At 49.3% G+C, this 25,696-nt stretch overlaps 1 protein-coding gene across 1 annotated transcript; it reads right to left on the reverse strand.

The window, feature by feature from the left end:
• Positions 1 to 2,214: 2,214 nt before the first annotated feature.
• aqp11 (aquaporin 11) lies at positions 2,215 to 25,317 on the reverse strand. The gene is made up of 3 exons (XM_072477373.1): positions 24,405 to 25,317; positions 16,581 to 16,697; positions 2,215 to 3,323 (listed from the first exon to the last, which is right to left on the reverse strand). The coding sequence occupies exons 1-3, from the start codon at positions 25,039 to 25,041 to the stop codon at positions 3,229 to 3,231; spliced, it is 849 nt and encodes a 282-aa protein (XP_072333474.1). The 5' UTR covers positions 25,042 to 25,317; the 3' UTR covers positions 2,215 to 3,228.
• Positions 25,318 to 25,696: the final 379 nt, after the last annotated feature.

Consider the following 25,696-nt stretch of genomic DNA (forward strand, 5'->3'; position numbering starts at 1 on the left):
AGGCAGCCAAAGGTTGGCGACTCCGTGCTGTCAGTCATCTTTGAAGCGGTGGTTTTCTGCTTGCCACAATCAGAGGTCTGGATTTGTGCTTGCAAGGTGACACTTGAGTGTTCTCAGAAATCCAGGGACAGGAATCTCAGAAGGCAAGATTGAAACTCTGCAAGGTGGGCCAGTGTTGAAACCGTTCAAGTGAGAGGGGCTTTTGGAAAGAATACCAAGGCGAGCACTTCAATAGTGGAGATTGGAAACTCTTGTTAGAAAGTCATAAGTTTCAGTGAGATTGGCTGGCTTGTATTGTGACAAACTTGTGTGTGGATGGTTGAGAAATCCAAGGGATGTGCATTGGTTGCATTTGTCAGAGTATTCAGTGAGAAGATGAGGGAATTAAAACTCTCTGAGGAAGAAAACCTTCAAGTCTATTGGGGCAACAGGTTTTTTTTTTCTAAATTTAGAGTACCCAATTCATTTTTTCCAATTAAGGGTCAATTTAGCGCGGCCAATCCACCTACCCTGCACATCTTTAGGTTGTGGGGGCGAAGCCCAAGCAAACACGGGGGGGATTGTGCAAACTCCACACAGACAGTGACCCAGAGCCGGGATCGAACCTGGGACCTCGGCGCTGTGAGGCAGCAATGCAAACCACTGTGCCACCGTGCTGCCCCCCCCCCCCCCCCCCCCCCATTGGGGCAGCAGTTAGCTGAATAATCACCTTTAGGACTCAACAAAGTGATCAGTTTAGCAGAGGTGTTCATGGAAGACCGAGTTTAGGGAACACATTTCTTTGCTCTGCAGTTGAAACAGTGAGTTTATGGTGCAGTTTTTGGGTGTCGCAGGGAGAGATACGGGTTGGGTGAAAATCAGGATTTCACCGGATGAAAACTGTTTGCGATTGTCAGTCCCAATCGAAAAGCCTATCGGCGGGATTCCCCTTCCACGTCTGCCTGGCGACCGGAGAATCCCACCCAAGGTCAATGAACTTCTCCGCGGACAATTCATTTTTGTCTAACTTATCCAGTATTAACTGGACAGCTGGGATTATAACCGTTCCATAATCCCACTAGGCCAACAAAAATCTAACCAATCTCAGTATTGAAAGCTTTAATTTATCCACAGAATCTATACCTTTGGTGGGAAAGAGTTTGATGTTTACTGCCTGTTGTACATACAAAGTGCTTCCTGATTTCACTCCTGAATGGCCCATCTCTAATTGGCTGTTTTGTTCTCCCTTCCTCTCGATTCCTCTGCCTGTTCTTTCAAACCCTTCCTCCAGGAACCAAGCCCCAAGAGGGTGTTGGCAGCGATGGACTTCCATTTGATTGGTCCATGGCTATTCTTGGCAAAGTATTGCTGTGGTTTGCTGTTGCCTTCTGCAGTTTGACTGACCAGAAAACTCTCTCAATCTCACTCCCTACCATTAGGTATATTGGAAAGATCGACAGGCTGATAATCAATCGGTTTGGCCACGTTTTGAACACTTCTTTAGCCATTAAGTCCTGAAGTGTGGCTTGGCCTGGAGCTTCTGGCACAGAGGTAGGGACACTACCATCTCGACACAAGACCGCCTTACATCAAAAGCCCTTATGACTAGCACAGTGGTTAGCACTAGTGCCTCACAGCGCCAGGGTCCCGGGCTCGATTCCAGCCTTGGGTGACTGTCTGTGTGGAGTTTGCATGTTCTCCCAATGTCTACATGGGTTTCCTCTGGGCGCTCCGGTTTCCATTCAGGGCTCGATGGTCCGAATGGCCCCCTTCTGCGCTGTAGGGGTTCTATGCTGTTTTACAAGAATCCAGCATGTGGGCCCATACGTTTTCTCTTTGCAACCGCAAAGAAATATAGCAGGTCCAAACCCACCACATTACACTGGGTGAAGTTAAAATCAGGGGTTGGGTGTTCGAAAATGGATATGAATCCATCCCCATGACCAGAATAGTCTGCCTTGACCATTAAGCAAAGTTTCTAACATGTTGGTTGAACTTTCTCAACTAGGGGTATCGGCACTCTGTGGGTGCCCGTGGCACAGTGAATAAACCCCACCATCCGAGACATCAGCTGCAGTCAGCTCAGTGATTTTGGCCGTGACGTTCATTCAACAAACCATTAATTGAAAGGTGGCCAGCATAGTGCTGGGCAATGAATGCTGGCCTCGCCAGCAACGCCCACATCCCGTGAAAGAATAAAGACACACTTGGAAATAATGGGCAAGGTAGACTGGATTAATCTTAAAAATCAATTTTAAAATTTATTTATTTATGCATGAACATTTCCTCACAGTATCAAGGAATGTTTGTTTAATCAGAATGTTCTATGGAAATATATCAAAAGTAAATCAGGAACCCGATTTAACGCCTTCCTATGTAATCCCAGACACTCGGTCCTTGCCAACAATAGCTTCTCCAAATAGACAGTTTATTAAAATTCTTTGTTCACCAAGCCCCACACAATAGCTATAAATAGATTTTCATATTCTATCATGCAAAATACTTCCCCTTCCCAAATGGTGCTGGCTTAAGAGATTGCCCAATGGTTGCTGTGGACACCAGTTACCCTCCGAATCTTTGCCCAAGTGATAGTTCGTCGTGTGTGAGCCCGGACAGTGAGCGCGGACCGACTACGCGAGACGAGCCCAGGTTTATCCTCTCACGATCTCCAAGCCTGTGCCCTTTGCGCTGAATAGTCACTGGATAGTGATCAGGGGTGCATGCTGTCGCTTTGTGGCTCCAAAGAGCAGCAGCCCGGCTAACGTCACCTGACAAACCTTCTCATCAGTGGACTTCAGTGCGACGCTGAACCGGTTACGTCATCGTCAGGAGTCCGGTGTTCCACGCCCCTGATCGTAAAATAAATCACTGGCTGTGTATTCTGACCTCCCTTGCACACAGCAGAGGACAAACGGTTCTTCGAAAAGTAGACAACACAGACGAGGGTCCGAGTCTTTAAGATGCTGGTGGTCATTTTGACATCTTCAACCCGATTGCTCCAAATGGTCATTATATTAAAAATGCTTCGCTGCAGGAACCTAGATCATCAGTCGGGGTGATACAAAGGTTCACGGGGGGGGGGGGGGGGGGGGGGGGTGACCCCAGTAAATCTAAGTCGATTAATACTGCTCATTACGGTCTCTCATTACTCAAAATCTCAGTTGAAACTGAAACAAAATTTTATTACTGTAATTTCCTCTCCCTGAGAGGCAATAGGGTCCACAATTCATTCATACAATTTCCGTGCAATCAGGCCCTCTTCTCCTTGGCCGTTTGTATTTTTGTGTTCTCATGGGCACAGGGTACTGATTTATTGCCAAACATCAAGACAGCTGTCATCACACCTGGAGAAAGGGGGAAGAGAGACAATAAAAACTGCAGCAAATGAGACAAAAGCACACAACCTGCCTGAACGAAGATCACTGAAGGAAGCAGGACCAGGAGGCAAGGCGGTTAAGGCAGCACGCACGTGATACTTTCCTTTATCAGATCAGATGAGGCACAGAGTACAAACCGGGACGTTGCACTCGAACTGTATAAACATTAGTCAGGCCACGGCTAGCCGCTCGAGGACTGGGAACAGTTCTAGTCACCACATTACAGGAAGGGAAACGGCAGAGGGGAGGTGTACAAGGACCTTACCAGGAATGGAGAATTTTACCACGGAAAGTTTGGATAGTCTGTGGTTGTTTTCTTTAGGGCGGAGGAGGCTGAGGGGAGATTGAGGTGTCAACAGTTGTGAGGAACATAGATTTTTTTTCAAAAATGTATTTAGAGTACCCAATTCATTTATTTTCCAATTAAGGGGCAATTTAGCGTGGCCAATCCACTTACCCTGCACATCTTTGGGCTGTGGGGGTGAAACCCACGCAGACACGGGGAGAATGTGCAAACTCCATACGGACAGTGACCCAGAGTCGGGATCGAACCTGGGACCTCAGCACATGAGGCAGCAGTGCTAACCACTGCGCCACTGTGCTGCCCTGTGAGGAACCTAAATAGAGTGGATTAGGAAGGACCGACCTTCTCCATCAGAGAGCTGGGTTTGCTGCCAATGGGAGCGCGCGCAGTTGGACCGCTTCACTCCGTGACATCATTGCGAGCGACGGAGATCTACAGCACGGTGGCACGGCGGTTAGCACTGCTGCGTCACAGCGCCAGGGACCCAGGTTCGATTCCCCGCTGGGTCACTGTCTGTGCGGAGTCTGCATGTTCTCCCCGTGTCTGCGTGGGTTTCCTCCGGGTGCTCCAGTTTCCTACCACAGTCCAAAGAGGTGCAGGTTAGTTGGACTGGCCATTCTTTAAAAACTGCCCCTTCAGTATGGTGGGATAGGGCGGGGGAGTGAGTCTGTGTAGGGTGCTCTTTTGGAGGGTCGGTGCAGACTCGATGGCCTCCTTCTGCACTGTTGGAATACTGCAATTGTGATTTCAAACACCAGGTAACCAAAACAATTCAACGTCTCTATACACAAGAAGCCCATTCGTTTGCTACAATGCTAATTCTGTCAATCTTATTTTGGTCAAACGGGCAGTCCCAAAGTGCGCTGCGAATCATCCGAGATGCACAACTACGCACCTCCTTCTTTTTCTTTTTTTTTAATAAATATTTTATTGAAAATTTTTGGTCAACCAACACAGTACATTGTGCATCCTTTACACAATATTATAACAACACAAATAACAATGACCTATTTTATAAACAAAACAAAAAAAATGAATAATTAATAAATAACAAAAATGAAAACTACCCTAATTGGCAACTGCCTTATCACAAGTAACACTCTCCAAAACTATAATTTAACAGTCCAATATATAATTATCTGTAGCAACGACCTATACATATTATACAGTATATATTAACAACCCTGAGAGTCCTTCTGGTTCCTCCTCCCCCCCCCCCCCCCCCCCCCCGATCCTGGGCTGCTGCTGCTGCCATCTTTTTTCCATTCCATCTATCTTTCTGCGAGGTATTCGACGAACGGTTGCCACCGCCTGGTGAACCCTTGAGCCGACCCCCTTAGAACGAACTTAATCCGCTCTAGCTTTATAAACCCCGCCATGTCATTTATCCAGGTCTCCACCCCCGGGGGCTTGGCTTCTTTCCACATTAACAATATCCTGCGCCGGGCTACTAGGGACGCAAAGGCCAAAACATCGGCCTCTCTCGCCTCCTGCACTCCCGGCTCTTGTGCAACCCCAAATATAGCCAACCCCCAGCTTGGTTCGACCTGGACCCCCACTACTTTTGAAAGCACCTTTGTCACCCCCATCCAAAACCCCTGTAGTGCCGGGCATGACCAAAACATATGGGTATGATTCGCTGGGCTTCCCGAGCACCTCGCACACCTATCCTCCACCCCAAAAAATTTACTGAGCCGTGCTCCAGTCATATGCGCCCTGTGTAATACCTTAAACTGAATCAGGCTTAGCCTGGCACACGAGGACGACGAGTTTACCCTGCTTAGGGCATCTGCCCACAGCCCCTCCTCGATCTCCTCCCCCAGCTCTTCTTCCCTTTTAGTTCTTCTACCATAGTCTCCCCTTCGTCCCTCATTTCCCTATATATATCTGACACCTTACCATCCCCCACCCATGTCTTTGAGATCACTCTGTCCTGCACCTCTTGTGTCGGGAGCTGCAGGAATTCCCTCAGCTGTTGCCTCGCAAAAGCCCTCAGTTGCATATACCTGAATGCATTCCCTTAGGGCAACCCATATTTCTCGGTCAGCGCTCCCAGACTCGCGAACTTCCCATCCACAAACAGATCTTTCAGTTGCGTTATTCCTGCTCTTTGCCACATTCCATATCCCCCATCCATTCCCCCCAAGGCTCCAGTCTTTCCCCTATGCCGTCTCCACTGTCCCCAAATCTTCAGTGTAGCCACCACCACCGGGCTTGTGATGTAGTTCCTCGGTGAGAACGGCAATGGGGCTGTCACCATAGCCTGTAGGCTAGTCCCCCTACAGGACGCCCTCTCTAATCTCTTCCACGCCGCTCCCTCCTCCTCTCCCATCCACTTACTCACCATTGAAATATTAGCGGCCCAATAATACTCACTTAGGCTCGGTAGTGCCAGCCCCCCCCTATCCCTGCTACGCTGTAAGAATCCCTTCCTCACTCTCGGGGTCTTCCCGGCCCACACAAAACCCATGATGCTCTTTTCAATCCTTTTTAAAAAAGCCTTCGTGATCACCACCGGGAGGCACTGAAACACAAAGAGGAATCGCGGGAGGACCACCATCTTAACCGCCTGCACCCTCCCTGCCAGTGACAGGGATACCATATCCCATCTCTTGAAATCCTCCTCCATTTGTTCCAACAACCGCGTTAAATTTAACCTATGCAATGTGCCCCAATTCTTGGCTATCTGGATCCCCAGGTAACGAAAGTCCCTTGTTACCTTCCTCAACGGTAGGTCCTCTATTTCTCTACTCTGCTCCCCTGGATGCACCACAAACAACTCACTTTTCCCCATGTTCAATTTATACCCTGAAAAATCCCCAAACTCCCCAAGTATCCGCATTATTTCTGGCATCCCCTCCGCCGGGTCTGCCACGTATAGTAGCAAATCGTCCGCATACAAAGATACCCGGTGTTCTTCTCCTCCTCTAAGTACTCCCCTCCACTTCTTGGAACCCCTCAACGCTATCGCCAGGGGCTCAATCGCCAGTGCAAACAATAATGGGGACAGAGGGCATCCCTGCCTTGTCCCTCTATGGAGCCGAAAATATGCAGATCCCCGTCCATTCGTGACCACGCTCGCCATCGGGGCCCTATACAACAGCTGCACCCATCTAACATACCCCTCTCCAAAACCAAATCTCCTCAACACCTCCCACAAATAATCCCACTCCACTCTATCAAATGCTTTCTCGGCATCCATCGCCACTACTATCTCCGTTTCCCCCTCTGGTGGGGCCATCATCATTACCCCTAACAGCCTCCGTATATTCGTGTTCAGCTGTCTCCCCTTCACAAACCCAGTTTGGTCCTCGTGGACCACCCCCGGGACACATTCCTCTATTCTCATTGCCATTACCTTGGCCAGGATCTTGGCATCTACATTTAGGAGGGAAATAGGTCTATAGGACCCGCATTGTAGCGGGTCCTTTTCCTTCTTTAAGAGAAGCGATATCGTTGCTTCAGACATAGTCGGGGGCAGTTGTCCCCTTTCCTTTGCCTCATTAAAGGTCCTCGTCAATACCGGGGCGAGCAAGTCCACATATTTTCTATAGAATTCGACTGGGAATCCATCCAGTCCCGGGGCCTTTCCCGCCTGCATGCTCCTAATTCCTTTCACCACTTCTTCTACCTCGATCTGTGCTCCCAGTCACACCCTTTCCGGCTCTTCCACCTTGGGAAATTCCAGCCGATCCAAAAAGCCCATCATTCTCTCCCTCCCATCCGGGGGTTGCGCTTCATATAATTTTTTATAAAATGTCTTGAACACTCCATTCACTCTCTCCGCTCCCCGCTCCATCTCTCCTTCCTCATCCCTCACTCCCCCTATTTCCCTCGCTGCTCCCCTTTTCCTCAATTGGTGTGCCAGCAACCTGCTCGCCTTCTCCCCATATTCGTACTGTACACCCTGTGCCTTCCTCCATTGTGCCTCTGCAGTGCCTGTAGTCAGCAAGTCAAATTCTACATGTAGCCTTTGCCTTTCCCTGTACAGTCCCTCCTCCGGTGCTTCCGCATATTGTCTGTCCACCCTCAAAAGTTCTTGCAGCAACCGCTCCCGTTCCTTACTCTCCTGCTTCCCTTTATGTGCCCTTATTGATATCAGCTCCCCTCTAACCACCGCCTTCAACGCCTCCCAGACCACTCCCACCTGGACCTCCCCATTATCATTGAGTTCCAAGTACTTTTCAATGCACCCCCTCACCCTTAGACACACCCCCTCATCTGCCATTAGTCCCATGTCCATTCTCCAGGGTGGGCGTCCTCCTGTTTCCTCCCCTATCTCCAAGTCTACCCAGTGTGGAGCGTGATCCGAAATGGCTATAGCCGTATACTCCGTTCCCCTCACCTTCGGGATCAACGCCCTTCCCAGCACAAAAAAGTCTATTCGCGAGTAGACTTTATGGACATAGGAGAAAAACGAGAACTCCTTACTCCTAGGTCTGCTAAATCTCCACGGGTCTACACCTCCCATCTGCTCCATAAAATCTTTAAGTACCTTGGCTGCTGCCGGCCTCCTTCCAGTCCTGGACTTCGACCTATCCAGCCCTGGTTCCAACACCGTATTAAAATCTCCCCCCATTATCAGCTTTCCCATCTCTAGGTCCGGAATGCGTCCTAGCATCCGCCTCATAAAATTGGCATCATCCCAGTTCGGGGCATATACGTTTACCAAAACCACCGTCTCCCCCTGTAGTTTGCCACTCACCATCACGTATCTGCCCCCGTTATCCGCCACTATAGTCTTTGCCTCGAACATTACCCGCTTCCCCACTAATATAGCCACCCCCCTGTTTTTCGCATCTAGCCCCGAATGGAACACCTGCACAACCCATCCTTTGCGTAGCCTAACCTGGTCTATCAGTTTCAGGTGCGTTTCCTGTAACATAACCACATCTGCCTTAAGTTTCTTAAGGTGTGCGAGTACCCGTGCCCTCTTTATCGGCCCGTTCAGCCCTCTCACGTTCCACGTGATCAGCCGGGTTGGGGGGCTTCCTGCCCCCCCCCCCCCCTTGTCGATTAGCCATCCCCTTTTTCCAGCTCCTCACCCGGTTCCCACGCAGCTGTATCTCCCCCAGGCGGTGCCCCCCCGCCCATCCCCTCCCATACCAGCTCCCCCCTCTCCCCAGCAGCAGCAACCCAGTAATTCCCCCCTCCCACCCCCCCGCTAGATCCCCCGCTAGCGTAATTACTCCCCCCATGTTGCTCCCAGAAGTCAGCAAACTCTGGCCGACCTCGGCTTCCCCCCGTGACCTCGGCTCGCACCGTGCGACGCCCCCTCCTTCCTGCTTCTCTATTCCCGCCATGATTATCATAGCGCGGGAACCAAGCCCGCGCTTCTCCCTTGGCCCCGCCCCCAATGGCCAACGCCCCATCTCCTCCACCTCCCCTCCTCCCCCATCACCACCTGTGGAAGAGAGAAAAGTTACCACATCGCAGGATTAGTACATAAAACTCCTCTTTCCCCCCTTTTTAACCCCCCTCTTCGCCCCCCGCATTCGCCCCACCACTTTGTTCAAACGTTCTTTTTAATAACCCGCTCATTCCAGTTTTTCTTCCACAATAAAAGTCCACGCTTCATCCGCCGTCTCAAAGTAGTGGTGCCTCCCTCGATATGTGACCCACAGTCTTGCCGGTTGCAGCATTCCAAATTTTATCTTCTTTTTATGAAGCACCGCCTTGGCCCGATTAAAGCTCGCCCTCCTTCTCGCCATCTCCGCACTCCAGTCTTGATAAACGCGGATCACCGCGTTCTCCCATTTACTGCTCCGAGTTTTCTTTGCCCATCTAAGGACAATTTCTCTATGCTTAAAACGGAGTATTCTCACCACTATGGCTCTGGGAATTTCTCCTGCTCTCGGTCCTCGCGCCATCACTCAGTATGCTCCCTCCACCTCCAACGGACCCGCCGGGGCCTCCGCTCCCATTAACGAGTGCAGCATCGTGCTCACATATGCCCCGACGTCCGCTCCCTCCGCACCTTCAGGAAGACCAAGAATCCTCAGGTTGTTCCTGCTTGCGTTGTTCTCCAGTGCCTCCAACCTTTCCACACATCGTTTCTGATGTGCCTCATGCGTCTCCGTCTTCACCACCAGGCCCTGTATGTCGTCCTCATTCTCGGCTGCCTTTGCCTTCACGACCCGAAGCTCCCGCTCCTGGGTCTTTTGTTCCTCCTTTAGCCCTTCGATCGCCTGTAGTATCGGGGCCAACAGCTCTTTCTTCATTTCCTTTTTGAGCTCTTCCACACAGCATTTCAAGAACTCTTGTTGTTCAGGGCCCCATGTTAAACTGCCACCTTCCGACGCCATCTTGGTTTTTGCTTGCCTTCCTTGCCGCTGTTCTAAAGGATCCACTGCAATCCGGCCACTTTCCTCTCCTTTTTTCATCCGTGTCCAGGGGGGATTCCCTTCTGGTTTACCGCACAGTGTTTTTAGCCGTCAAAATTGCCGTTGGGGCTCCTATCAAGAGCCCAAAAGTCCGTTTCACCGGGAGCTGCCGAAATGTGCGACTCAGCTGGTCATCGCCGCACCCGGAAGTTCCTCCTTCTTTTTCTAACATTCAGATCATCCTCATTCCCCTTTCTGCCTCAATGTGCTGTGGGTATATTGGTTTAGTAGAGCCTGTGTATTGATCGATATATTAGAAACCATGCAAAACGTAAGACGAGCCATAGCCAGAGAAGTCATAACCACGAGGCTATGACTCCTCTTTCATTCCCACTCCACAGTATAAATATTTCCCGCTTTCTCTGTTAGCTTTGACAAAGGGTCACCTGGACTCGAAACGTTAGTTCTTTTCTCTCCCTACAGATACCGCCAGACCTGCTGAGATTTACCAGCATTTTCTCTTTGGTACCATGGGACTGCCTTGATTGACCTTCAACAACCTTCTTGCGTCAGATAGGACGCTAACCGTCAGAAGGATTGTTTGATAAAACTATTGATGACTAGCACGTCATTGAAAATTGGGAGGAAGTTGATAGGGAAGTTTGTGCCTCTGATATGATAGCTGGACAAATTATTAAGGGTTGGATAGATGCCAATATCATAGCTGTACATGAATCACTGGGTGAGGGAATAGGGAACCAGAACTGATCAGTGAATGTCAACCGCACCAGCAGTTAGGAAACTATATCTGACCCCTTAACTCATGCTGTAGAGGCAACTTCTCAGCAAGCAACATGCTTCCTGTGCGAACATTTATTGCAATAGCCATCTGAGAACTCCCTGAAGATGGAGTGATACCTTCACAAGCTGCGGGGCTACAAAGGAATATGGATAGGTTAAATGAGTGGGCAAAGATCTGGCAAATGGAGGGAGGGTTTCCGTTGTCTGGACCACTGGGAGCTCTTCCGGGGCAGGTGTGACCTATATAAGAACGGGTTGCATCTAAACTGGAGTGGCATAAATATCCTGGCCGCGAGGTTTGCTAGTGTCACACGGGAGGGTTTAAACTAGTATGGCAGGGGGGTGGGCACGGGAGCAATAGGTCAGAAGGTGAGAGCATTGAGGGAGAACTAGGGAATAGGGACAGTGGGGCTCTGAGGCAGAGCAGACAGGGAGAAGTTGCTGAACACAGCGGGTCTGGTGGCCTAAAGTGCGTATGTTTTAATGCAAGAAGTATTACGGGTAAGGCAGATGAACTTAGAGCTTGGATTAGTACTTGGAACTATGATGTTGTTGCCATTACAGAGACCTGGTTGAGGGAAGGGCAGGATTGGCAGCTAAACGTTCCAGGATTTAGATGTTTCAGGCGAGATAGAGGGGGATGTAAAAGGGGTGGCGGAGTTGCGCTACTGGTTAGGGAGGATATCACAGCTGTACTACGGGAGGACACCTCAGAGGGCAGTGAGGCTATATGGGTAGAGATCAGGAATACGAACGGTGCAGTCACAATGTTGGGGGGTTTACTACAGGCCTCCCAACAGCCAGCGGGAGTTAGAGGAGCAGATAGGTAGACAGATTTTGGAAAACAGTAAAAACAACAGGGTTGTGGTGATGGGAGACTTCCAACTTCCCCAATATTGACTGGGACTCACTTAGTGCCAGGGGCTTAGACGGGGCAAAGTTTGTAAGGAGCATCCAGGAGGGCTTCTTAAAACAATATGTAGACAGTCCAACTAGGGAAGGGGCGGTACTGGACCCGGCCAGGTGGTGGAAGTTTCAGTAGGGGAGCATTTCGGGAACAGTGACCACAATTCAGTAAGTTTTAAAGTGCTGGTGGACAAGGATAAGAGTGGTCCTAGGATGAATGTGCTAAATTGGGGGAAGGCTAATTATAACAATATTAGGCGGGAACTGAAGAACCTAGATTGGGGGCGGATGTTTGAGGGCAAATCAACATCTGACATGTGGGAGGCTTTCAAGTGTCAGTTGAAAGGAATTCAGGACCGGCATGTTCCTGTGAGGAAGAAGGAAAATACGGCAATTTTCTGGAACCTTGGATAACGAGAGATATTGTAGGACTCGTCAAAAAGAAAAAGGAGGCATTTGTCAGGGCTAAAAGGGGAAGCCTGTGTGGAACATAAGGAAAGTAAGAAGGAACTTAAGCAAGGAGTCAGGAGGGCTAGAAGGGGTCACGAAAAGTCATTGGCAAATAGGGTTAAGGAAAATCCCAAGGCTTTTTACACGTACATAAAAAGCAAGCGGGTAGCCAGGGAAAGGGTTGGCCCACTGAAGGATAGACAAGGGAATCTATGTGTGGAGCCAGAGGAAATGGGCGAGGTACTAAATGAATACTTTGCATCAGTATTCACCAAACAGAAGGAATTGGTAGATGTTGAGTCTGGAGAAGGGTGTGTAGATAGCCTGGGTCACATTGAGATCCAAAAAGACGAGGTGTTGAGCGTCTTAAAAAATATTATGGTAGATAAGTCCCCAGGTCCTGATGGGATCTAGCCCAGAATACTGAAGGAGGCTGGAGAGGAAATTGCTGAAGCCTTGACAGAAATCTTTGGATCCTCACTGTCTTCAGGTGATGTCCCGGAGGACTGGAGAATAGCCAATGTTGTTCCTCTGTTTAAGAAGGGTAGCAAGGATAATCCAGAGAACTACAGGCCGGTGAGCCTTACTTCAGTGGTAGGGAAATTACTGGAGAGAATTCTTCGAGACAGGATCTACACCCATTTGGAAGCAAATGGACGTATTAGTGAGAGGCAGCATGGTTTTGTGAAGGGGAGGTCGTGTCTCACTAACTTGATAGAGTTTTTTGAGGAGGTCACAAAGATGATTGATGCAGGTAGGGCAGTGGATGTTGTCTATATGGACTTCAGTAAGGCCTTTGACAAGGTCCCTCATGGTAGATTAGTACAAAAGGTGAAGTCACACGGGATCAGGGGTGAGCTGGCAAAGTGGATACAGAACTGGCTAGGTCATAGAAGGCAGAGAGTAGCAATGGAAGGATGCTTTTCTAATTGGAGGGCTGTGACCAGTGGTGTTCCGCAGGGATCAGTGCTGGGACCTTTGCTGTTTGTAGTATATATAAATGATTTGGAGGAAAATGTAACTGGTCTGATTAGTAAGTTTGCAGACGACACAAAGGTTGGTGGAATTGCGGATAGCGATGAGGACTGTCAGAGGATACAGCAGGATTTAGATTGTTTGGAGACTTGGGCGGAGAGATGGCAGATGGAGTTTGATCCGGACAAATGTGAGGTAATGCATTTTGGAAGGTCTAATGCAGGTAGGGAATATACAGTGAATGGCAGAACCCTCAAGAGTATTGAAAGTCAGAGAGATCTCAGAGTACAGGTCCACAGGTCACTGAATGGGGCAACACATGTGGAGAAGGTATTCAAGAAGGCATACTGCATGCTTGCCTTCATTGGCCGGGGCATTGAATTTAAGAATTGGCAAGTCATGTTGCAGCTGTATAGAATCTTTCTTAGGCCACACTTGGGAGTATAGTGTTCAATTCTGGTCGCCACACTACCAGAAGGATGCGGAGGCTTTAGAGAGGGTGCAGAAGAGATTTATCAGAATGTTGCTTGGTATGGAGGACATTAGCTATGAGGAGCAGTTGAATAAACTCGGTTTGTTCTCACTGGAACGACGGAGGTTGACGGGCGACCTGACAGAGGTCTACAAAATTGTGAGGGGCATAGACAGAGTGGATAGTCAGAGGCTTTTCCCCAGGGTAGAGGGGTCAATTACTAGGGGGCATAGGTTTAAGGTGAGAGGGGCAAGGTTTAGAGTAGATGTACGAGGCAAGTTTTTTTACACAGAGGATAGTGGGTGCCTGGAACTCGCTGCCGGAGGAGGTGGTGGAAGCAGGGACGATAGTGACATTTAAGGGGCATCTTGACAAATACATGAATAGGATGGGAATAGAGGGATACGGACCCAGGAAGTGTAGAAGATTGTAGTTTAGTCGGGCAGCAGGGTCGGCACGGGCTTGGAGGGCCGAAGGGCCTGTTCCTGTGCTGTACATTTCTTTGTTCTTTGTAACGTGGGAAAATGTGAATTTGTCCATTTTGGCAGAAAAAATAAAAAAATAGCATGTTATCTAGATGGTGAAAAATTGCAGAGCTCGGAGATAGAGGGATTTGGGTGTCCTAGTGCATGAATTGCGAAAGGTTAGTGCACAGGTGCAGTAAGTAATTTGCAAAGCTGATAGAATATTGTTCATTGTGAGGGGAATAGATTAAAGTAGAGAGGTTGTACTTTACAGGTCGTGGTGAGACCACATCAGGATTAATGTGTACAGTATCACAGACATAGACATAGAATTTACAGTGCAGAAGGAGGCCATTCGGCCCATCGAGTCTTCACTGACCCTTGGAAAGGGCACCCCACCCACGCCCACACCTCCACCCTATCCCCGCAACCCAGTAACCCCACCTAACGTTTTTGGCCACTTAGGGCAATTTGGCATGACCAATCCACCTAACCTGCACACCTTTGAACTGTGGGGGGAAAGCGGAGCACCCGGAGGAAACCCACGCACACACGGGGTGAACGTGCAGACTCCGCACAGACAGTGACCCAAGCCGGAATCGAACCTGGGACCCTGGAGCTGTGAAGCAACTGTGCTACCCACTGTGCTACCATCTCCTTATTTATGGTAAATACATCGGAAGCAGTTCGGAGAAGATTTACTAGACTAAGACTAGGAATGGGTGGGTTGTCTTATGAGGAAAGGTTAGAGAGGTTTTGTTTGTCTCCACCGGAGTTTAGAAGAGTGAGAGGCGACTTGTTCAAAACCTTTTCAGATCCCGAGGTGTATTGACCTCAGGGTGGACATGGAGAGGATGTTTCCTCTTGTGGGAGAATCTCGGAACAACTGTTTAAAAATAAAGGGTTGTCCATTTAAGGTAGAGAGGAGGAGAATTTTCTTCTCTCAGAGTTGTGAGTCTGGGTTATTTGTCCCTCTACAGTGGAAACAGAGTCTTTGAATATTTTGACGGCAGAGCTAGATAGATACTTGATGCACAAGGAGGTGAAAGGTTATCGTTGGGGGGAGGGGGGGGGGGGGAGAGGCGGGAATGTGGGGTTGAGGTTACAGTCAGATCAGCCATGATCTTATTGAGCAGGTTCGAGGGGCCGAGTGGACTACTCCTGCTCCTAATTTGCATGTTCATCACAGAACATGGACAGGTTGGCGGAATGGGCGAACACCTTCCAGGTGAAATTTATTGCAGCAAAGTGCGAAGTGACTAACTTTGGTCGGAAGAACATGAACAGGCAATATAAAATAAAGGGTACAATTCTAAAGGGGGGTGGGTGCAGGAATAGAGGGACCGGCGGGGGGGGGGGGGGGGGGGGGGAGGGGGGGATGTGTGTGCAAGTCAGCAAAGGAAGCTGGCAAGTTGAGAGAGCAGTTAAAACGTATACTGTACGGTGGGCTTTATTAATAGGGGCAGAGTACAAGAGCAATGAGGTTATGTTGTAGTTTGGCATCAGCTGGCGGACTGCATCCCCTTCTGCGCTGTAACAATTCTGTCATTCTGAGATGTGGGACATGACACATTCTTTAAAAATAAATTTAGAGTACCCAGTTATTTTTTTTCTTCCAATTAAGGGGCAATTTAGCGTGGCCAATCTACCTAATCTGCACATCTTTGGGTTGTGGGGGTGAAACCCACACAGGCACGGGGAGAATGCGCAAACTCCACACGGATAGTGACCCAGGGCCGGGATCGAACCCGGGTCCTCAGCGCCGTAGGCAGTAGTGCTAACCAATGCACCACCGTGCCATCTGGACGTGACACATTTTGATCGGAAGAACGAGGCGCAATATAACATTAAGGGGACAATTGTAAAGGGTCCTGAAACATATGGACCAGGGGGCGAATGGGCACAATCATCGGAGGTGGTAGTGCAGATTGAGAGACTGGTTAATAAGGCATACTGTATCTGACCTTTATAATTAGGGGTATAGAGCTGAATAGCAAGGACGTTATGTTAAACATGTATAAAAAAAACACGTGTTCGCCCTCAACCAAGTATGGTGTCCGATTCTGGGCACCACACTTCAGGAAGGGCACAAAGGCATTGGAGAGGGTGCAGAAAGGATTCATGCGAGTGGTTGCCGGGATGAGGAATTGGGCTATGAAGACAGATTGCAGGAGCTGGGACTGTTTTCCTTGGAGAAGGTTGAGAGGGGATTTGACAAAGGTATTCCAAACTGTGACGGGGTTTGGATAAGAGTAGCGAGGAAGAAACTGTTCCCATTGGCCGAAGGATCAAGAACCGGAGGCGCAAGGTGATTGGCAAAAAAAAAAAAAGCAATGGCAGCATGAGGAGAAACATTTGTTTTTAAACATAGCGAGCAGTGGTTAGAAGAGAATACATTTTCAGAACTGCAGGGTAACGGTAAAGGATTAGGACCAGGGGAGTTGTTTTTGCATTGGGCTGGCGCGGACATAGTGGGCCGAATGGCCTCCATCTGTGCGGTCACAAGTCTAGGATTCGGTGTCTCCTTACCCAGCAAGGGTCCAAGCCAGTAAACGAAACAGTATTCAAGATAAGTGGTTCCCACGCAGTTGAAGGTGATTGAATAGGCAAGGGCCGGATTAAACACAGCACCCGTTAGGTCTCCAGCTGCAAAGAGGAAAATCACTTTATCCATAACATAGAGAAAGGCAGAGCATCTACGTTACTAACAGGGGCCTGCCCAGAAGACTTTGAGGAGTATGGTTAAATCCCACCACTACAGCTGGGGCAAGTTTAAATTCAGTTTCTTAAATAAATCTGGAATAAAATGCTTGTAATAATGAAACCACCCGACTGTCATAAAACCCATCTGGTTCACTAATCTCCTTTAGCGAAGGAAATCTGCCATCCAGACCCAGACACGCAGCTCCCGAATGTGACCGTATCCGAGCCGTCCTCTGAAACGGTCAGCAAACCGCTCAATCACATTACATTCCAGGCAGCGGCTCACCACCACCCCTCCTCGAGGGCAGCACAATAGCACATTGGTTAGCACTGTTGCTTCAAAGCGCCACGGTCCCAGGTTCGATTCCCGGCTTGGGTCACTGTCTGTGCGGAGCCTGCACGTTCTCCCCGTGTCTGCGTGGGTTTCCTCCGGGCGCTCCAGTTTCCTCCCACAAGTGCCGCAAGACGTGCTTGTTAGGTGAATTGGACATTCTGAATTCTCCCTCTGTGTACCCGAACAGGCGCCGGAGAGTGGGGACTAGGGGCTTTTCACAATAACTTCATTGCAGTGTTAACGTAAGCCTACTTGTGACAATAATAAAGAATATTATTATTATAACTCCTCAATCCCTCCGCTGCCCGGAGAAACCATCTCTTGAACCCATTTATCTTCCTTGCCCGAGTAATTTTATTCCACCGTTTAAGAAAGGGTAAAAAAGAAAGAAATATATAACAATCTTTCATAACTACAGGATATCCCAAAGTGCTTGGCAGCCAAATTCAGTATTTTTGAGTCTAGTCAATTTTGTAACATAGGGAAAGTAGATTTTGCAATATTTGTTAATATAGAGACATGGACAACCTACAGCAGGCACCTCAAAGCACTGGAGAAACACTATCAATGGTGTTTTCGCAAGAAAGGCGGGCCAACAGCATCTTCGACTCCCAAGCCAGGTTGTGCAATACTGAGGCACTAATTACTCAAAACCAGCCCTGCTGTCGGTCGCATGTCTGACCCCAGACTCGCAAAGGAACCACCCAACTCAGTGATGCTGAATTCATCATTAAGCAGGGGCGGCAAGGTGGCACAGTGGTTAGCACTGCTGCCTCACCGGGTCTCACCCCCACAACCCAAAAAGATGTGCAGGGTAGGCAGATTGACCACACTAAATTGCCCTTTAATCGGAAAAACAGAATTGGGTGATCGAGATTTTTTTTATTTTTTTTTAAATAATTTCTTCGAAGCATCTCACGGTGTTTAAAAAGCAACACATTCCTTTTGGAAGTTTATTGGGCAGACGTGCCAAACGAAAAGCCTGTTCCTAAACGTTTAGGCCATCTGCTGTTTTTTGAGGTACCAGTTTAGGAGTTCTTCAGCGATCACTCGCGAAGGAGCATGATTGCTCACCTAAGAAACTCCGTTCGGAGTAAACGTTAGTCAAGTGGCATACACTCATTCACAGCAACGTACTCTGCAAACAAAAGGAATATGGTCAAGCCTTGCGCCTTTTTTGAATTACCCAGGAGCTTGGGAAACTATGGAGGACATTTAAGAGTCAACCACATTGCTGAGGGTCTGGAGTCACATGTAGGCCTGACAAGGTAAGGGCAGCAGGTTTCCTTCCCTAAAGGACATTAGTGAACCAGATGAGCTTTTACAACAATCGACAATGGTTTTATGGTACCAGATTTTGAAAATTGAATTCAGATTTTACCATCTTCCCTGGTGGGCCCAAACACAGTTTGGTGTCTCGCGTGAAGAGGCAGCATTCCGTTGGTGCTGCAGTGTTGCATCTTTGGTTGCGGGGGGGGGGGGGGCTGCTCAACACACAGCTTTCAGGTTCCGGCATAAGAATCTCAGTTTCACCAGCTTTTTGGCACCTGGTCTCTTCCCAGATGGCAAGGTACCAGACTCCTCACAATTGACCTCGTCGCCGCGATGACAGGGAGACAGGGTTGTTCAAACGCTCCACCCCCTTCACAGCACACAGCCTGGGTTAACAAAGCCATGAAGCCCCTGTTGTAGAATAGCCCACCAATACTCACCCTGTCTGTTCACATGTGAAGGGTAACACCTTCATAAAAATGGGAAGAAAATTGGGGAGGGGGGTAAGGGGAAGGAATAAGATTAAAAAGTCTGCACTTTGCTGAACCACCATGTGAGCAATGCAGTGTGAATCAACTTTTCACCCACGCCAAGGATGTTTAATCCAGCTCTCCATAGCAACACAGCAGGCAGGAAATTAGCGGCCTAGTTAAAATAAGCACGGGAAAGTACAGAGCAGACAAAAGCCACGAGCGAATGTGATACTGAAGAAGGCCATTTTCCAAGACCATATTTTTATCTCATCTCATCAAACATTCTTCATTTAGCAAACTATTTTATTGGACTGATTGGCACTGTTTAACATTTATTGGACTGTTTTATTGGACCGATTGACACCGTTTATAATGTGCCCACAATGCAGCAGGGGACACCCGGATGGACATTCATTTAAATCCCCTTCTGCACTGATGGAAGACACTTGTTCTGCCCAGCAATAGCACAAAGCTGCATCTTAAAACGGCCCCATGGCCAGGAGATCGGGATATCTGCGAGTCAAGACCCTGGCAGTGGGATATATGGCACAACTGTATTGCAAAGACTTATGAAAGAATGAAATAATATATTAATAAAATGGCCAAGGCAGGCAAAGAAACCATAATAGAAGGAATAAAAGAAATGTATAGATTAGATTAGCGTCCCCCACACACACAGCAGGACAAAGATGACATTAACACCTCATCTAGCAAACACAGAAACAAAAAGCATAGCACAGCCACAGACATTGGAGGTCGATTTAGTTAAGGAGATACATCAGGGAGATAATGGGAAACACATTAGAGAAGGGAAGGACACTGGAGCAAGCACAGATAATCTCATCAACACGAACACACTCCATACAGATGCAAATTGACAAGGGAGGGACACCGGAGCGAGCACAGATAATCTCATCAACACGGACACACACCATACAGATGCAAATTGACAAAGATGCATATTCTCAGTTTAAACCTGTCTGAGAGATCTAAATCAAAACTACCCTTTAACTATTATGTATGAGCAAATGTTCCCGCTCGAATTTGGATTCCTATAAAAATCCAGAGCGAATGTGTAATTGTTGAGATCAACGTGGACCAAGCCACTGTTTCTGAGCTGGCTGCGTGGGTCTCCCTGAAGGCTTCAGTAATTGTACAATAAAGAACGACGCTTTGAACCTTGCCTTGAGACTCGGCCTCTTGACTGCACTGGTACAAGGGATTTTTCCCTACAATAATACCAAAGGGACCATGAGCCTTTTACACAAAGCTAGTCGAGAGATGGAGTGTTTCTGTGGAGGCTCGGGTGATTGGAGATTTTGCTCTCTCTGTAACACACAATGCACCCAATATAAACTATCACCATGGTTATTCCAGGTATATAAGGAGTGTTCCGGACAGGACAATGTGGATAGGGGAGACAAGGCTTTTATCCAGGCAGGATAGTAGGGTTTAATTTCCTCACCGCCCTTCCATCGCACAGCTGCTACACCAGTCCGCAAAATCCGAAAGGTTGTGGGGTGGAGGAAAGAGGGACCAGAGCCAATGTTAGGGGTGTGGCTGGGGACCTGGGCACACATACATACACATGCAAAGCATCTGGTCCAACGACAAACAGAAAGATCCATCAGGCGTAATACTGAGCAACACAGTCCCAGGTTGAAATCCTGCTCTGTGCTGAGTCAGTCTTTTATTGCTGGTAGTTGCGGTTTGGGATCAGCAACCAGCTTTCTGGGGGAGGGGAGGGTGGATTGGGAAAGGGGCAGGGTTGGCCAGCTGGAAGGTGGGTCTATGTTGACATCCAGAACAGGGTCACGCTGGACCATGATGCCCACCAAATCCGAATAGCATATCTCGACTCATGGAAGAAGAACGAGGTGCTAGGGAAAGCACGGTGGCTCAGTGGTTAGCACTGCTGGCTCACGGCGCCAAGGACGCAGGTTCAATCCCGGCCCTGGTCCACGTGGAGTTTGCACAATCTCCCCATGTCTGCGTGGGTCTCACCTCCACAACCCAAAGATGTGCAGGGCAGGTGGATTGGCCACGCTAAATCGTCCCTTAATTGGAAAAAGAGAGTTGGATACTCTAAATTTATATTTAAAACACTATTGAATGCAACAGGGAATTCAGGAGAAATTTATTTTCCCAGAGCTACGAGCAGACGAGACAGGCATTTAAGGGAAAGCTAGATAAGCATGAAGAAGAAATAGAGGATTCGGAGGTAGACTGAGAGGAAGAGGAGTGGGAGGATTGCGTGGAACATAAAGACTGGCACAGACCATTTGGGCTATATGACTTTATCTTCTCTGCGCATTCTTTGTAATTCTGTGTGCTGGTCATAACGAAGACCAAATCCATGCTTATTCCAGAAACCCCGCGGCGCAGTACCTAGCACTGTTGCCTCACGGCGCTGAGGACCCGGGTTCGATCCCGGCCCTGGGTCACTGTCCGTGTGGAGTTTGCACATTCTCCCCATGTCTGTGTGGGTCTCACTCCCACAACCCAAAGATGTGCAGGGTAGGTGGATTGGCCACGCTAAACTGCCCCTTAATTGGGGAAAAAAATAATCGGTTATCTAAAGTTATGAAAAAAAAATAAAAAAATAAAAAGAATTCCCAGTGGTGCTCCAGATATAATTTGCTGCAACACTGACTAGCGAATACAGAGGCCACTTCTCCAACTGCTCTAGGATTCCTATGGGGACCTGGTTCTGCTTCCGCACACTTTGACGCATACAAATGATCCAGCCGTTCTAATGAGCACTTTCAAGCTCTGCACTGAACCAGCTCCTCTTAGCTTGAACAGTGCAACACACGGTTCAGAGCAGATGTTAAACCGAGCATCACCGTCTGCACTCTCAGGGCGGGTGGAAAATAAGCTCCGCAGCACTACTTTGAAGAGCTGGGACGCTTTCCCTGCTAACAGCAAATGACTGTGGATGCTGGAATCTGAAACAAAACCAGAACATTCTGCATGATCTCAGCAGGTCTGACAGCATCGGGGGAGAGAACGGAGCTAACATTTAGAGTCTGGCTGACTCCCGTCAGGGAGATTTCCCAGGTGTCCTGGTCAATTAACAGCAATAAAACCAGATTACCTCTGGACATTATGACTCTCCCCCACCTAAAGTAGTGGCTGTTCTCAACGTGCTGCAAAAAGGTTTGTGACATCGTAAAGGCACCTTGTAAATGCCAAATCTATCTGCCTTCATGAATCCCAACTTTGTCACACTTTCAAATGAACCGTGCCCCCCCATCCCCCTCCCCTCCCCTCCCCTCCATTAGGACCCCCCCCCCCCCCCCCCCCAACCCAGCCATCGCCTTCCACAAGGGAAATGTTGGACGGGGGTGGGGTGGGGCAGAGATTAGAAATCGAAAAGCAAAGCGTGGCAATTTTCACAAGAGATCCACTACTGACCACGTCAGAACATGTGCTGAAACCTTCAGAGCGGGGGATGGGAATCAAAGGTCCACCTGGGAATGATTAGATTATTGGTTTGGCAACCGAACATCCTTCAGAAGCAGACTTTAACCCTTCAGTAAGTTTTGATTCAATCATACAACTATTAAACAAGGAACCAACACGTTTCGCCCCGCTGCTCAACTTAGATTGTAAGAAGAGCAAATCGTACGTTTTTAAACACTAGAAGTAATTTTTAACCAGCAAATTGTCCTTCAGCCTCACAAGTTCATCATTTTCCCGGTTTCGTATTTTCCAACCTTACTTCCATTCGCCAAGAGTATTAAAGGTTTGGGAACCAAGGCGCATGAAGTTAAGGCACAGACCTGTCACAATTTCTCATGATAGCAGAACAGGCCCGATGGGCTGAATGACCTTTTCCTGTTCCAATGCTCTTCCTGTTCCCCAAGGGCATTAGCACAGCTACGGACATAGGAATACTCAAGTCCTTCAGCCGAGTACGAATTCTTCACATCAACTTAAAAAGTGCTGGGACTATTCAACGATTGGAGCCGTATCCTCCCCGGACACCCACATCAATGCAATTCCTGCAGGAGTCACTGTCTAGGATAGGGAAAGCCAGCTGGTCTCCATGAAGCTAATGGAGGATCAGTTTGCTCAGTGTTTCTACCCAGTCAGTGGCCAGCCAAGGCACAGAGCAGGAAGGTGCGAGGCATGATCCCAGCGGCTGTGTTTGGTGAACTGAGCTCAGCCGGAGGTGCTACAATCAAATGCCCTCGAAGCAAAGTGGTGACTTGGTCACAGAATCAAGGCTGACACTCCAGTGAGTACTGAGGGAGTGCCACAAATTCAGGAGTACCATCTTTCAGATGAGATCTTAAACCAACCCCCCCCCCCCCCCACGCCCTCCATTCCTCCCAGGCGCAAGAAAAAGATCTCACGGCCATTATTATAAGAACAGAGGAGTTATCCCTGGTGTTCTGGACAATAGTTATCCCTCAAATCACTCAACCTCAAAAAAAAAAAGATTAAAAGCAAAATACTGCAAATGCTGGAAATCGAAAATAAAAACAGAAATTACGGGGAAAATTCAACCGGCCTGGTAGCATCTGTAGAGAGAAAGGCAGAGTTAACGTTTTGAGACTGTATGACATTTTCAGAGCCACACGATCAGGGTGCTGCTGTGTCCCTGGCAGCTGATGGGTGGGGGCTGCGCGGGGCATGGGGGGGGGGGGGGGGGGGGCTCTGCCACCTCAATCATTATCACATCGCTGTTTTTGGAAGCTTGCTCAAACTGGCTGCTGTGTTTCATACATTACAACTGTGCCTACACTCCAACAGTGCTTCGTTGGCTGAAGAGCACATTGGGATGGCCTGAGGATGAGAAAGGTGCTATATAAATGCACATCCTTTCTTTAACATGGTCAACTCCCAAATGTCCTCTGACGGGGTCCAGCGAGCCACTCATTTAATCAGACTGCTACCCACTCACACCTTCGTAACTCACTGATGGGCAACAATCACCAGCCATGTCCACTTCCCGAGAAACTAACACAAAAATAAATAACATCGACAGGAGTGGAAATATGGTGAACTGTGGTGTCGACTGTGGTGAACTCAGCCTAACGCATCACACAAACTTGCCACCCCACATTGATTCTGTCTACACTTCTCGCTGCCTCAGGAAGGCAGACAGCATTATCAGAGACCCCTCCCACCCAGGCATTGCCTTCTTCCAGGGCCTTCCATCAGGCAGAAGGTACAGAAGTCTGAAGACTCGCACATCCAGACATACGAACAGCTTCTTCCCCACAGCTACAAGACTCCTCAACGACTCCCCCTCGGACTGATCTGTTCCCTATAAGAACACTATTCACGACACCCTATGCTGCTCTTGCTCATGTATTTGCTTTGTTTGGCCCCTTGTTCCGCACTATAACCAATCATTATTTGTCGATGTACCATTTGTCGATGTTCCCTGTTGATTATTCTTGTGTCTACTAAGTACATACTGTGTACGTTCCCTCGGCCGCAGAAAAATACTTTTCACTGCACTTCGGAACATGTGACAATAAATCAAATCAAATCAAATGGAGATAGTAATCAGCTACATGATTGCGATCAAACTGGTGGGTTTTGCACTGTACTCACCTGCAAATACGAGAAAGGTGATCAACGCAGCCACCGCATGTATCTTGTGTTTCTGCTTGAGGAACTGAAATTTGAAGAGTGCAGCTCTGAGTGTAAAGGCACAGAAGAACTCCGTGACCAGCCCTTTGCCGGGGGTAGTGTTCAGCAACGAGGTGCATTCGTACTGGCGGAGGCGATGGTGCCAGTGCAGGTCCGACAAGTCCATGGCCCACACAATCTCGGATAGATGGCGGGCCACCGAGGCAGCTCCGAACTGCGCCAGCAGCTTGCTGACCGCCAGCTGGCCACTACAATGCCCGCAAAGGAACTGCTCCAGGCAGCTCATCGGGTTGCAGCTGGCACCGCTGAAGGTGGTGATGTGGACGACGGTCATCAGGTAGGTGAAGCTGAGCCCCGGAATCCACCCCACCAGCCCCGAGCTCCCCAGGAGCCGCAGCTCATGCGTGCACACACACAGCTGCAGGGTGGAGACGAGCTCCCCTATCACCTCGAGGCGTAGGGCCTCCGGCCCCGGGCAGCTCTGCCTCCCCCCTGACCGCCGCCGGGGACACAGCAGCTCCCAGGTCGTCCAGCGCAGCAACTGGCACACCGTTACCACACCGGCCATGACACCAACAGAAACCAGAACATCCTCCATCGTCCGTCACTGACAGAGCAGCTCGGGGCAGCGAGCTACCTGATGGATGGAGGGGGCGGGGCGGGGGGGGGGGGGGGGTGAGGAAAGAATCTGAATGGGGAGATGAAATGAAAAAATGAGAATCGCTTATTGTCACAAGTAGGCTTCAACCGAAGTTACTGTGAAAAGCCCCTAGTCGCCACATTCCGGCACCTGTTCAGGGAGGCTGGTACGGGGTGAGGACGGAGGGCTTGGATTGAGGGTGTGGGGGATGGAGGGTCTCAATGGGGTGGGGGGGGGGGTAAGACTACCTGGATTGCAGGTGTGGGGGATGAGGGCCTGGATTGGGGGGGTGGGGGATGGAGGGACTGAATGGAGGGGGTGGGGGATGGAGGGTCTGAATGGAGGGGGTGGGGGATGGAGGGTCTGGGTGAGGGACGGAGGGTCGGGGTGAGGGACGGAGGGTCGGGGTGAGGGACAGAGGGTCGGGGTGAGGGACAGAGGGTCGGGGTGAGGGACAGAGGGTCGGGGTGAGGGACAGAGGGTCGGGGTGAGGGACAGAGGGTCGGGGTGAGGGACAGAGGGTCGGGGTGAGGGACAGAGGGTCGGGGTGAGGGACAGAGGGTCGGGGTGAGGGACAGAGGGTCGGGGTGAGGGACAGAGGGTCGGGGTGGGG

The sequence above is a fragment of the Scyliorhinus torazame genome, chromosome 15 (genome assembly GCF_047496885.1).
Source record: "Scyliorhinus torazame isolate Kashiwa2021f chromosome 15, sScyTor2.1, whole genome shotgun sequence".
NCBI classification, from domain to species: Eukaryota; Metazoa; Chordata; class Chondrichthyes; order Carcharhiniformes; family Scyliorhinidae; genus Scyliorhinus; species Scyliorhinus torazame.